General features: G+C 62.2%; 1 protein-coding gene across 5 annotated transcripts in view; it reads left to right on the plus strand.

Moving 5' to 3' along the window:
- RALGDS (ral guanine nucleotide dissociation stimulator) overlaps positions 1-10,999 on the plus strand; it is a 32,595-nt gene extending 21,596 nt beyond the window's left edge. For all 5 annotated transcript variants that reach the window (XM_058693666.1, XM_058693664.1, XM_058693662.1 and 2 more), the window contains exons 6-19: positions 1-135; positions 366-661; positions 1,386-1,601; positions 1,928-2,031; positions 2,496-2,580; positions 3,557-3,625; positions 3,972-4,058; positions 4,622-4,654; positions 5,026-5,147; positions 5,335-5,430; positions 5,724-5,925; positions 6,091-6,333; positions 7,825-7,939; positions 9,937-10,999. In XM_058693666.1, coding sequence (XP_058549649.1) covers positions 1-135; positions 366-661; positions 1,386-1,601; positions 1,928-2,031; positions 2,496-2,580; positions 3,557-3,625; positions 3,972-4,058; positions 4,622-4,654; positions 5,026-5,147; positions 5,335-5,430; positions 5,724-5,925; positions 6,091-6,333; positions 7,825-7,939; positions 9,937-10,112 — 1,979 coding nt within the window. In that variant the 3' untranslated portion in view covers positions 10,113-10,999. The remainder of the gene's footprint in view (positions 136-365; positions 662-1,385; positions 1,602-1,927; positions 2,032-2,495; positions 2,581-3,556; positions 3,626-3,971; positions 4,059-4,621; positions 4,655-5,025; positions 5,148-5,334; positions 5,431-5,723; positions 5,926-6,090; positions 6,334-7,824; positions 7,940-9,936) is intronic.
- The last annotated feature ends 2,032 nt before the right edge of the window (positions 11,000-13,031 follow it).

Genomic DNA, 13,031 nt, shown 5'->3' on the forward strand with positions numbered 1-13,031 from the left:
CCCCAGACTTTCCCTGCCTCAAGCAGCTGGTGGCCTATGTGCAGCTCAACATGCCTGGTTCTGACCTAGAGCGCCGTGCCCAGCTTCTACTGGCCCAGCTGGAGCACGCAGAGCTCACGGAGGCCGAGCCCGAGGGTGAGAAGGCTGGGGTGGCAGATGTGTGTTCACGGGGTCCGGGCGGTGCTGGGCCACCCAGGGAGGAGCCCCCGGGGGCTGATGTGGGGCCAGGAGCAGAGACTGAGAGCCCCGGCGGGGGACCGCAGGGGGGCAGAGGTCCCGGGGTGGGTTCCTGGCCGCGGCTTCTCGGGGAGGCTCTGGGGTGGGTTCTGTCTCTGCAAAGACACCTGGAAACTTCTCTCCTGTAGCTCTGTCGCCAGCTCCAGCGCCACTTCTAAAACCAGCTGCGGAACTAGAGGCGGCTTTGGCACCTGAGTCAGAACCAGAGCTAGAGCCGGCTCCGGAACCGGCTCCGGAACCGGCTCCGGAACCGGCTCCGGAACCAGAGCCAGCTCTATCGCAAACTATAGACCTAGAGGCAGCTCCGGTGCCCGAGCCTCCCTGGCCGTCACCTGTGGCTGCAGAAGATGGCCTGAATGAGAAGCCTCACCTCTTGGCCTTCCCTCCCGACCTGGTGGCAGAGCAGTTCACACTGATGGATGCGGTGAGCAGTCTTTCTCAGCCGGGCGGGGCAGGCGAGCACTTTCCTCCAGCCTCTGGTCCATTCCCTGCCATTCCCCGGCATATCCCAGCTCCGTTCCTGCGTGGTCTCTGGACTGTGGATGCAGAGATGGGACCCTCCCCACCCCATCCCTGTGCGCAGTGACGATGGATTAAACGAGACGGGGCTGTAGAAGGCCGGGCGGAGCCTGGCCCATTCGGTGGGGGGGTGGAGCTCACCGGGGTACGTCCAGCTCCGTGGGTCACCCCACCATCTGCTCGGGAGGCCTCGGCACCTACGAGGCACCTGCCACATCCTGGAGTTTATGGCAGACAAAGCCTGTGGGTGGAGCGCCCGCGGTGAGCGTGCATCTGGACAGGGTGGGGGGACCTGAGCCACGATGGGGGAGCCGAAGGTGCCGCCTGGTGTGCGCAGCTGTGAGCCGGCTTCCGGTGCTTGCAGTGAGTGAGGGTGGGCGTCTGAAAATGCCAGACGCTCTTCGCTGCCCGTGTGTCATCCGGGTCACTCGTGCGCTGGGCGCCCACGGTCGGCGGAGAACAGAGCCCAGAGGCACGGCCCCCACCCCGGGCCTGCGAGGCTCGAGCCACATCCTCAGCTTTCCCTGAGCTCCAGCCCTGACCGGGGACCCTGCCTGGGACTAGGGAGACCGGGGACGCGGAGCTGGGCCGTGGCAGTGCTAGGTGACGCTCCCCCCCTGATCCCCCAGGAGCTGTTCAAGAAGGTGGTGCCCTACCACTGCCTGGGCTCCATCTGGTCCCAGCGGGACAAGAAGGGCAAGGAACACCTGGCTCCCACTGTCCGCGCCACGGTCACCCAGTTCAACAGTGTGGCCAACTGCGTCATCACCACCTGCCTGGGGGACCGGACTGTGACGGCCCGGGACAGGGCCAGGGTGGTGGAGCACTGGATCGAGGTGGCCAGGGTATGCCTTGGAGGGGCCCTGGGGAACCCCTTTCTCGCCTTCATCTGCCCTCAGGGCCGTGGTCTGCGGTCCACGGCCCTGCAGAGACCCCAGCCCTCCCTTCCCAGCGGCTCGCTGGCCTTGATTCACACATCCCACTGCCTCGATGCTCACTGCCCGCTTAACGTCCTCCCTCGTGTTGAGCTCAGAGCCTCCTCCCTGGGAGTGTCACGGACGGGGGCCCAGGTGCTCGTTGGGGCTCCCTGGGAATCTGTGCCACCCAGGATGGAAGGTCAGAGCTCAGGGGACTGCACCCGCACCCCACGGCCCTTCTGTTCCTCCGCCAGGAGTGCCGTGTCCTCAAGAACTTCTCGTCTCTCTACGCCATCCTGTCGGCCCTGCAGAGCAACTCCATCCACAGGCTGAAGAAGACGTGGGAAGAAGTTTCCAGGTGGGGAGACCTCTCTCTGCAGGAGCTCCACCTGGAGGGACCCGGGACCCCCCAAGCGACTGAGCATTGTCCCCTCAGTGAGCCTGGGACCTGCCAGGAGGCAGCAAATCCTGAGGCCGGCCTGCTGGCTGGGGGGCACCCCTCCAAGTGTCCGTTGGCCTTAGGCCAGCACCTCTGCCCTGGGACTCAGTTTCCCTATCTGTCAAGCACTAGACAGAGCCACACTGGAGATTTCCCTGTGTTTCCTTGCCAGCCACACCACTCGGTCCCCTTGAAATCCAAACCGATCCAAACAGAGCCACACACGTGAAGCTCGCCTCCCCCGGCCCACAGAGCGCCCTGGGCCCAGCAGAACCCTGGGTGAAAACCACCCGTCTGGGCGGTTGGGTCCTTGGGTCCTAAATGGATCGGCACTCATACCCCTCCCTGCCATTCCCATGGTTCTCCTCCCTTCCCCCACCCAGGGACAGCTTCCGCATCTTCCAGAAGCTGTCGGAGATTTTCTCGGATGAGAACAACTACTCACTGAGCAGAGAGCTGCTCATCAAGGTAAAGTCTGGGCAGAGGAGGGAGGTTCTCGGTGGACGTTTCTTTGAAAAGTTCCAGTCCTGTCTGGGCTGGACTTTGGGGAGAGTGGGATCTTTTTGGTGCATGGGCCGGTGTGGGGTAGTTTGGGGGACAGGAGGCCCCGGTAACGGAATGGTGTGGGAGCAGCTGAGGTGTTCACAAGGCGGGGAGCGGGGGGGGTGGCTGGATTGGCAGGTCTCCTGCTTCCTCCAGGCTGCTGGGCGGCTGGGGTCTGGGGTGGGAGGCTCCTTCCGTCGGCGCTGCAGCTCAGGGTGGGCACACCCTGGCTCCCTGGGGACAAGGTACCGCAGGGGGTGCCAGAGGCTAAGTCCCGAAGGGGCTGCTTGACCTTGGGTCCAAATGAGCAGTCCTGGGAGGCAGCTCTGGGAGCCCTGGGGGACTCCTCACCCTGCCCCGGGGCAGGCGCCACAAATGGATCCCAGACATCCTGCAGGCTGTCACTGCAGGGCCTCAAATTAGCCGGATGACCAGTTAGCAGGAACAGATCTCCAGCCCACTCACCTCTGAGTCCCTCTGGGACCTTGGGCAGGTCACTACCCCTCTCGGGGCCTCAGTTTCCTTAGCGGGGGAGCGGAGGAAGGATGAGCCTGGGGTCCCTCTAGTCTCACGACTCACGGGGAGGCAGTGAGATACCAGGAGAAGAGGAGTGTGGGAGAGTTCTGTGCAGGGCCCCCACCTCGGAGAGGGCACGGGCTGCTGAGTCCTTGGAGACCTCCCGGAGGTGGGTGTCTTGCTCACCTGCACTTTCCAGACCAGGAAACAGGCATGGGGAGGCCAGGCCACTGGCCCCACGTTCCCACACCCCAGGAGCGCCAGGGCACCCCACTGGTGGCAGCAGAGTATTCGGACCAGTGACCAAGTACCAAGGTCAGGTCTGCTGGAGGGGAAAGAGCGGAGGAGAGGAGGGTCTCACTGATCCTGTCCTCAACCCTGGCAGGAGGGCACCTCCAAGTTTGCCACCCTGGAGATGAACCCCAAGAGAGCCCAGAAGCGGCCAAAGGAGACGGTGAGTGCACTCGAGGCCGAGAGAGGTGAGGGGGGGCCGGCCCGAGGCAGGAGAGGACGGGTCGCCCCCAGCCCATCCCCCCTGCCGCTGCAGTGACCTGCGCTCCTCTGGGCCCTGACAGGGCTGTGCCCTGACCAGCAGGGGGTCTCGAGGGTGCCGATGGCAGCTGGGCTCGGTGGGCTTAGGGGTGGGGAGGGTCCAGGGACCACAGAACCTCGGCGAGGTTGGGGTCTGTGGGCACTGGGAGGGAGTCTGGGGGAGACCGCTAAAGGTCCCCGGGCTGCTCCGAGTGGGAGGCTGGGGGAGGCCTCGGTCGTTGCTCATCAGCCCTACCCCAACGTCACAGGGTGTCATCCAGGGCACCGTTCCCTACCTGGGCACCTTCCTCACAGACCTGGTGATGCTGGACACCGCGATGAAGGACTATCTGTATGTGAGTGAGCCCCGGGGGCCGGGGCCAGGCGGGAGTGGGGCCGGGGTCCTGGAGCCCTAGGGAAAAGCGCCCCTCACCGAGCCCTGGGCTCTCAAGCACTGGGCACACCTCGTCTGAGGGCCCCCAGCCACCCCCACGTGCCTGGGCTCCTGCCCAGCTCACCAGTGAGTAAACAGAGCTAGGTGCCCAGCCGCTGAGGCTTAGAGCTGCCCAGGGCCTGGCCCAGCTGCCCACGGCCCTCCCTTGGGCAGCAACCACAGGAGGAGAGAGGCCCGGCCTCCAAGCTGGGCCTTCCTGCCTGACGCCTCAATCCTTTTGTCCTCAGAGGGCTGGGCCAGTAGTTGTTTGAAGCTCTGTCCCTCTGCCCACCACCCCCTAGATCCTAGGACCACCCCCTCCCCAGGCCCAGGGTGTGTGTGTGTGTGTGTGTGTGTGTGTGTGTGTGTGTGTTCTTCCACCCCGCCCCCTGGTGTATGCTGTCGGTAGTGCAGCCTGAGAGGGGTTGAGGGGTGGTCATGGGCAAGGGGACGCCTTCTGATGCTCGCTGGCTGTCTGCCTTCCAGGGGAGACTGATCAACTTCGAGAAGCGGAGGAAGGTGAGCGGCTGCCGTCCGTACGTGTTGGCGGGGGGGGCGGGGGGGGGGGGAGTGGAAATCGGAGACCTGCCTCAGCTGCATCCTGCTTCCTGTTATATTTGTGGGGAGAGTTGGATACACAGAGGAGGGGGGCACCTCTCCCACTGGAGGGGGGTACAGGAGGCCAGAATCAAGGACAGCTTCCTGGGAGGGGCTGTTTTGTTAGAACAGAGTGGCCCTGGGAGGGAGTAGAGAGTAGGAGAGGACACAGAGACCCTGGGCCCCTGCCCCGCCCAGCACCCCCACCCACGACCTCCCCGGCAGCCCCCCTGGGGCCACACCGAGCACCGCATCCATCCCACCACTGTCCCGTCCTTCCCTCTGGGCCCCAGGAATTCGAAGTGATCGCCCAGATCAAGCTGCTCCAGTCGGCCTGCAACAATTACAGCATCACACCCGAGAAGCACTTTGGGGCCTGGTTCCGGGCCATGGAGCGACTCAGCGAGACGGAGAGGTGCGGCTGGCTGGGTGCGGGTGGGGCACAGCAGGGGCGGGCGGGCTGCGGTGTGGGATCTTGCTCAGGACCGGGCTCCGTTGCCTGGTGGCGGCTGGGCGTCTGGACCCCCACTGCCAGGCAGGTTCTGGGAGGGAGACCCGAGTGTGCCTCCTGCTCGCCTCACAGCTGCCTCTCTGTCCTGTAGCTACAACCTGTCGTGTGAGCTGGAGCCCCCCTCCGAGTCGGCCAGCAACACCCTCAAGGCCAAGAAGAACGCGGCCATCGTCAAGCGCTGGAGCGAGTAAGTGGCCCCGGGCTGGCAGGAAGGGCGCCCTCGGGGCTTACGGAAGCCTCAGGCTGAGCGCGACTGGGGCCACTTGTCTACCCTCCCTGGGCCTCAGTTTCCTCCTCTGTGAAATGGGGCGATCCTAAATCGATCGCTTCCAAAGCAGGGACAGACGTGGTGCTGGTGACTGACCGAGCCCTTGGCGCAGAGCCTGGAGTGCCGAGTGGGGGGGGGGGGGGGGGGGGTAGGGGCAGGGGTGGGATGTGTCCCAGGGGAGGCCCCCCGAGTAAGCTGAGCCGTCCACGCAGCCGCCAGGCCCCCAGCACGGAGCTCAGCAGCAGCGGCAGCTCCCACTCCAAGTCCTGTGACCAGCTCAGGTGCGGCCCCTACCTCAGCAGCGGGGACATCGCCGACGCACTCAGCGTCCACTCGGCCGGCTCCTCCAGCTCCGACGTGGAGGAGATCAACGTGAGCTTCGTCCCGGAGTCCCCCGATGGTCAGGAAAAGAAGGTGACTGCCCGCCCCTTCTCCCTGACGGCCCTTCGCGGGGCCCGGGGCCCCCACGCCACACCCGTGAGCGGCCGAGGGGCGCTCCCGGCTCCCGAACAGAGCGCCCGGGGTCCCCCAGAGCCGGGCGCTGGCCTGGGCGCCCTGCTGACCGTGCCGTCCCCACAGTTCTGGGAGTCGGCCTCCCAGTCGTCCCCGGAGACCTCCGGCATCAGCTCGGCTTCCAGCAGCGCGTCCTCCTCCTCCGCCTCCACCACGCCCGTGGCTGCCACACGCACCCACAAGCGGTCCGTCTCAGGGGTCTGCAGCCACGGCTCCTCACTGCCCCTCTACAACCAGCAGGTGGGCGACTGCTGCATCATCCGCGTCAGCCTGGATGTGGACAACGGCAACATGTACAAGAGCATCCTGGTGAGCGGCGCGGGCGGGCGTCCCCGTGCCCGCGCTCTGCCGGGCCGCACGCGCGTGCTGGGCTCCGTCCCCTGCCCGCTGTCCTGGAGCCGACCTTCCGGGCGGGGGGGGGGGGGGGGGGGGGTCGGGAAAGACAGATGGTCGGCGGACAAAAAGAAAGCAGCTTCCGCGGAGATCCGGGGCCGGGGAGGGCTTCACAGACAAGGCGCCCGAGGCGGGCAGGGAGGGAGGGAGGGAGGGGGGGAGGCAGGGAGGCCTGAGGCCCGGGGCTTGGGGCCTGGATCTCCGTGGCGGCAGACAGAAGCCGCTGCTGGCTGGGGTGACTGGTCGGGTGACTCAGGGCTTCTCTGCGGGGGTGGGCTGGTGGCCGGAGAGGTGGAGGGGCCGGTCAGGAGGCCGTCAGGCGGGGAGAACGGTGGCTACCAGGCTGGTGGCTGTGGAGGTGACGGGCAGTATGAGACGTTAGATGTCATTTAACGCTTGAGATCAAGCCAAGGGGATTTGTCTCCAGACACTATGTGCTGCTGGTGGGGGCAGGGACTCGCGTTCCAGAACTCAGGCTGTAGACGAGCCCTGTGCACTCTCTGGAGGTCCCCCATCCGGTCACAGTGCCCGTGTTCCCTGGGGCAGCGTCCTCGTTGGCCCCTGGCGTGTGCCCCTTCCTGGGCGGGAACCGGCCGCGGGAGACCTAGTTCGCATCTAGCTGCACCCAGGAGCGAAGAGAAAAGGCTTTTCTCCCGGGGCCCCGCAGCCAGACGGCCAAGCCCGAGGGCCGTTCCCAGGGACAGGCTGGCTGAGAGGGGAAACGTGCTCCCGAAAGAACCTCAAATATGTGAAAATGCACGCACGGGTGACCCTGTCCTCGTCCGTGCAGGCTGCCGTTAACAACGGGTCAGGTGCCCGTTACATACCCACCGCGTACTGAGCTGCTCTCCCCGCCAGGAACTAGCCTGACTGTCCTTAAAGAGCCGCCTGTATGACCCCACGTCCGAGGCCTGTCTGCACTCTGACCCTTGGGGTCGAGGCAAGACGGGCGGCCTGTGCTGGCCACCACAGCAGCCTCTAGCCAGTGCAGGCCTGGCCTACAGGCAGCCCCTGGGCATCTGGCCAGCTCCTCTCCTACCTCCAGGGCTGGGACTAGACGCCCTCTCCTCCCTGGGTTCATTGATCCCATTGTCCCGCCGGGCCAGGATCCAGGGGAACAGCCCCCGGGAGCAGGCAGGTTCCCACGGTGGCATGGGAGGAGGTGGCAGGCTTGTAGGAGAACGGGGGGGGGGGGGGGGGGGGGGAGGCAGGAACAATGGGGGAAAGGCCCTCATCGTAGTGTGGGGGGCCTCCCGGGGCAGGACCAGGTGGTGAGGCGCCCGTGGACCCAGCCAGAAGCTGAGCCTTTGAACGCAGCGCGAGGCAGCTCCGAGGGTCCCTGGTGCTGTGCTCTGTGGGGGCTCTTCCCGGACCCTCGACCTCATGGCTGCCCCCTCCCTGATCCAGGTAACCAGCCAGGACAAGGCTCCAGCCGTCATCCGCAAGGCCATGGACAAACACAACCTGGATGAGGATGAGGCGGACGAATACGAGCTCGTGCAGGTCATCTCCGACGACCGCAGTAAGTCCGGGGCCAGGCGGGCAAGCTGCGGGGGGGGGGGGCAGCACCACAGCCCAGGCCCGCGGCCCCGCGCTCCCTGGGGCAGCGTCCGCATTGGCCCCTGGCGTGTGCCCCTTCCTGGGCGGGAACCGGCCGCGGGAGACCTAGTTCGCATCTAGCTGCACCCAGGAGCGAAGAGAAAAGGCTTTTCCCCCCGGGGCCCCGCAGCCAGACGGCCAAGCCCGAGGGCCGTTCCCAGGGACAGGCTGGCTGAGAGGGGAAACGTGCTCCCGAAAGAACCTCAAATATGTGAAAATGCACGCACGCGTGACCCTGTCCTCGTCTGGGCAGGCTTCCGTAACAAAACACCACGGGCCGGGGAGGGGCTGTTAAACTAGTGAAATGTGTTGCTCACGGTTCTAAAGGCTGGAAGTCTAAGATCAAGGTGCTGGCAGCATCGGGTTCTGGTGAGGGCCCTCTTCCGGGTGGCAGACGGCCACCTTCTCGTGTCCTCACGTGGCAGAAGGGGCGTGGGGGCCTCAGGAAGGGGATTATGATATCCTGACCTCATCACTGCCCCAAGGCCCCAGTGCTTGGGGCATTAGGATTCCCACACGAATTTTGGGCACACACAATCATTCTGACCATAGCAGACGTTAACAATTGAAAAAAAAATTTTTTTAGTGTTTATTTATTTATGTATTTATTTTTAACGTTTTTTAATGTTTCTTTTGGAGAGCGAGAAGGACAGAGCACAAGTGGGGGAGGGGCAGAGAGAGAGGGAGACGCAGAATCCGAAGCAGGCTCCAGGCTCCGAGCCGTCAGCACAGAGCCCGATGCAGGACTCGAACCCATGAACTGGGAGATCGTGACCTGAGCCGACGTCGGACGCGTAACTGACGGAGCCCCCCAGTTGTTTGTTTATTTTTGAGAGACAGCACGCACAGGGGAGGGGCAGAGAGAGAGGGGGACAGAGGATCCGAAGCGGGCTCTGTCCTGACAGCAGAGAGCCTGACGTGGGATTTGAACTCATGAAACGTGAAATCGTGACCTGGGCCGAAGTCAGGCGCTTAACTGACTGAACCCCCCCAGGCGCCCCCGGCAGATGCTAAAAACAGGCTCCGAGGGTGTGGCTTCAGTGGGTCAGAGCTGTGAAAGCGACAGAACCAAGAGCAAGCACAGACTCGGGCTGCGGGGCTCGGGGGGCTCGGGCAAGGTCCTTAGGCCCCCTGTGCCTGTGTCCCCATCCCCACGAGAGCGGGGAACGAGCCAGGGGTTAATCCCTACGTACACCTGGCAGCACGTGCTGTGCAGGTTCCCTGTACGTACTGTCCTCGCCCTGTTTTCTCTCCACGAGCTGCACATTTGCTGCCGGCCGTTAGTGACCCCCAGCGTCCCCACAAGTGGCTTCTAAACCCTCTCCCACCTTCTTGCACCATTTCGGTGGCGTGGGGAGGGGGACTGCGCAGGCGCGTGCCCCATCTTGCGGGGCAGGAGGACTGAGGCCCAGGCAAGGTAGGGAAAGTGAGGCAGGGGCGCGATGCTGGGCTACAGACAGGGTAGGAGGGGCCCAAGTAAAGCCTGGCATCTGCCACTCGGAGCAGGGAGGCGTCCTGGACCCGGGCACAGAAGACCTGGGGCAGGGCCTGCCCGTCGCTGGGTCCCTCAGCCTTGGTCCTGAGTAGCACGGGATCCAGGGGAGGGGTTCTAGATTCCAGCTCGGGATGGTGGTCAGTGGAGGCAGCAGGTGTGCAGGATGGATAGCCCTTTTCCGGCTCCAGGCCGAGGCGGGGACTTAGGGAGTCGAGTCCCTTTGTAACCAAGAGTCATTGGATTTCATGAGTCCCAGCAGTCGATCCTCGGCAGGTGTCCTTCCCAGGGGTCCTTGGTATTCCTGGATTTAGACTGGGTGTCTCAGGCCTTTGGCTCAGGCCTGCCCTCGGTGGGGAGGGGCGGGGGGGGTTAGGTGAGGTCTCTGTCAGCACCGCTGACCCCCCCCCCCGCCCCTCCCCCACCAGAGCTGAAGATCCCAGACAACGCCAACGTGTTCTATGCCATGAACTCTACTGCCAACTATGACTTTGTCCTAAAGAAACGGACCTTCACAAAGGGGGCAAAGGTCAGGCATGGCGCCAGCTCGACTCTCCCTCGCATGAAGCAGAAAGGGCTCAGGATCGCCAAGGGCATCTTCTAACTCGTCCCCGGTGCTGGCCCGCCACAGGGACCCCTCTTGCAGGGTCCGGCTGCCTGGGTAACTGAGCGCTTCCGGACTCCGGTGGCCCAGGCCAGGCGGGCACCCTCTGCCCAACCCGCCAGCTCAGGCCACCCCCAGACTCGTTTCACCCTCAACGTCTCCCGCTGCCGGGATTGACGCCTGCTGCTTGACAGGCTGACCTGGCCTCCTGTGGACCACTCTCCGCCTTAGGTGCCTTCTGCTCTCCGGAACCAGAGGACCAGCTGACTTTGGCCGAGGAGCGCCGTCGGTGGGCACTGCCCTCTGTGCACTGCCCCTCACACCTGCTCAGGTGTGGGTCACTGCCACCTGTGCCCGTGGGCACCCCAGGGTACCTGCTCATCCACCGGGTCTGACCACTGCAATTCTCTCCTCCGCCCGCGGGCATCGGCCCGTGCCCTTCTGGGGTCCCGGCCCCTCTTGGCCACCACACTAGCCTTTCCCGGGCCGCACCAAAGATCCCACCGTCGGGGCCAGCAGAGTGAAGGAGTCTCGCCCACCCCCTGCCCAGCCCTCCCCCAGGAGATTGGGGTCGGGGGGAACCCTCTTCACAGATCACACTCTTCACCCGGTGAGTGAGGACGGTCTCAGCCGAGTCGCGTTGACACTGAATCTCACGACACCGCGGGTGCCGCTCACTACCACACCCTGGGCTTCACGAGACCGTACGAGACGGGGGTTAGTGGGAAAGAAGGATTTGGGGGAAGGGGAGGGGTGTTGAATATTTGTATAAAAGGCAAAAACAAAACAAAACAAAAAGTTTACCAGTTGGGGAGGGGCAATATTTATTTGTTGTAAATAGCAAATGCTAGACTTGAATATTCTATTAAAATCCAGTTTCTACTATAGCCTGGGAGTCGTGGTTTTGTTCTTGCACATCCAGTGAGCTACAGACGCTCACCTTCTGTGTTCAGATAGGAAATCTTGCATGGCTGGCTTATTTGTATGGAGGAGAAGCGAGAGGGGCCAGCCCCCGTTCTCCGGCTCCCCTCCGGAAACAGGCAAGCCCGTCTTTCACAGAGCACATAGATGCTCACCTCAGTGTCATTCACCTGGGCACCGAGCCCCCCAGAAACCCTGGGATTAGAGGCTGGAGGTACTTTCACAGGACGTAACCATAAGCCTGGAAACTTGGGTGTGTTTAAAAATAACATTGGTGAGGGGCACCTGGGTGGCTCAGTCAGTTAAGCGTCCGACTTCGGCTCAGGTCATGATCTCACGGTTCGTGGGTTCGAGCCCCGCGTCGGGCTCTGTGCTGACAGCTCGGAGCCTGGAGCCTGCTTTGGATTCTGTGTCTCCCTCTCTCTCTGCCCCTCCCCTGCTCACACTCTTGTCTCTGTCTCTCAAAAATGAATAATAATAAAAAGAAAAGTTAAAAAAAATACCATTGGTGAGAGAAAATCGTGGAGGAAGCCACGCCGGGGCCAGCCTGTCCAAGAAGACGGTTCGGCCAGGGGGAATGACAATCAGAATTAACAGTCCGGGGACTCCGGGACCTCATCCAGCACGAGAACCAGGGGCGTGCTTGATGGCCAGCAGCACAGCGGGACGTCGGCGGGTCAGGCATCTCTGCCAGACCTCACGCTGACCACCAAGGCAGCAGGACAGAAGCTTCGGTCCCTGACCAACAAGGAATACAGGGAACGGCAGAGCTGGGAAAAGTCACTATAGAAACGGAAGACCGCAGCTCTCCAGCAGCCAAAGTAAGCCCTGGTTTCCAGAGTTACCACATTATCATCTCCAATACCCAGTTCCCAACAAATTGACAAAGTTTACAGAGAAGTAGGAAAATGGGGCTTGCAGGTAGGAAAACAAAACCGGACAAAGTGCCCGAGGGAGTCCAGAAGGTGAAGTTACTAGTCAAAGACATTCAGTCGACTGTCTTAAATACGCCCAGTGAGTTAAAGGAAACCACAGGCAAAAAGCAAAAAAAAAAAAAAAAAAATCCCTAAAGGAAATCAAGAGAACGATGTAAGAACAAATGGGAAGTTTAACAGAGACAGAAAAACTCAGGGGTTCAAAGTACGAGACTTGACAAACTCACTAGAGGGGTTCAGTGGCAGAGTTGCACAGGCAGAAGAGAGAATCCGGGAACTTGAAGATCAGGACGACGACACTGTGCTCCTCGAAGAGCAGAAAGGAAAAAGAGTGCAGAAAAACGACAGTCCCAGAGGCACTGTGGTGACATCCTCAAGTATAACAACACGGGCAGACGGGGGCTCCCAGAGGAAGAAGAGAGAAGGGACCAGAGAGATTATTTGAAGTAATAATGGCTGGAAACTTCCCAGATTTGACGAAAGACCCAGATCTACACACAAAGAAGCTCACTGAACTCCAAGCAGATAGACTCCAAGAGAGCCACGCAGAGATACATGATAATCAAGTTGCTGGCAGACAAGGAGACAATCCTGAAAGCAAGAAGCGATTGATCGTGGACAAGGCACCCTCAAAAAGATGAAAAGATGGGGCGCCTGGGTGGCGCAGTCGGTTAAGCGTCCGACTTCAGCCAGGTCACGATCTCGCGGTCCGTGAGTTCGAGCCCCGCGTCAGGCTCTGGGCTGATGGCTCCGAGCCTGGAGCCTGTTTCCGATTCTCTGTCTCCCTCTCTCTCTGCCCCTCCCCCGTTCATGCTCTGTCTCTCTCTGTCCCAAAAATAAATAAAAGACGTTGAAAAAAAAAAATTAAAAAAAAAAAAAAAGATGAAAAGAGGGGTGCCTGGGTGGCTCAGTTAAGCATCCGACTCTTGATTTCGGCTCAGGTCATGATCTCATGGTTCGTGAGATCGAGCCCCACGTCAGGCTCTATCCTGATAGTGTGGACCCTGGTTGGAATTCTCTCTCTCTCCCTCTCCTCTGCTCCTCCCCTGCTCATGCTCTCTCT

This window comes from Neofelis nebulosa, chromosome 12 (genome assembly GCF_028018385.1).
Source record: "Neofelis nebulosa isolate mNeoNeb1 chromosome 12, mNeoNeb1.pri, whole genome shotgun sequence".
In the NCBI taxonomy this organism is placed as follows: domain Eukaryota; kingdom Metazoa; phylum Chordata; class Mammalia; order Carnivora; family Felidae; genus Neofelis; species Neofelis nebulosa.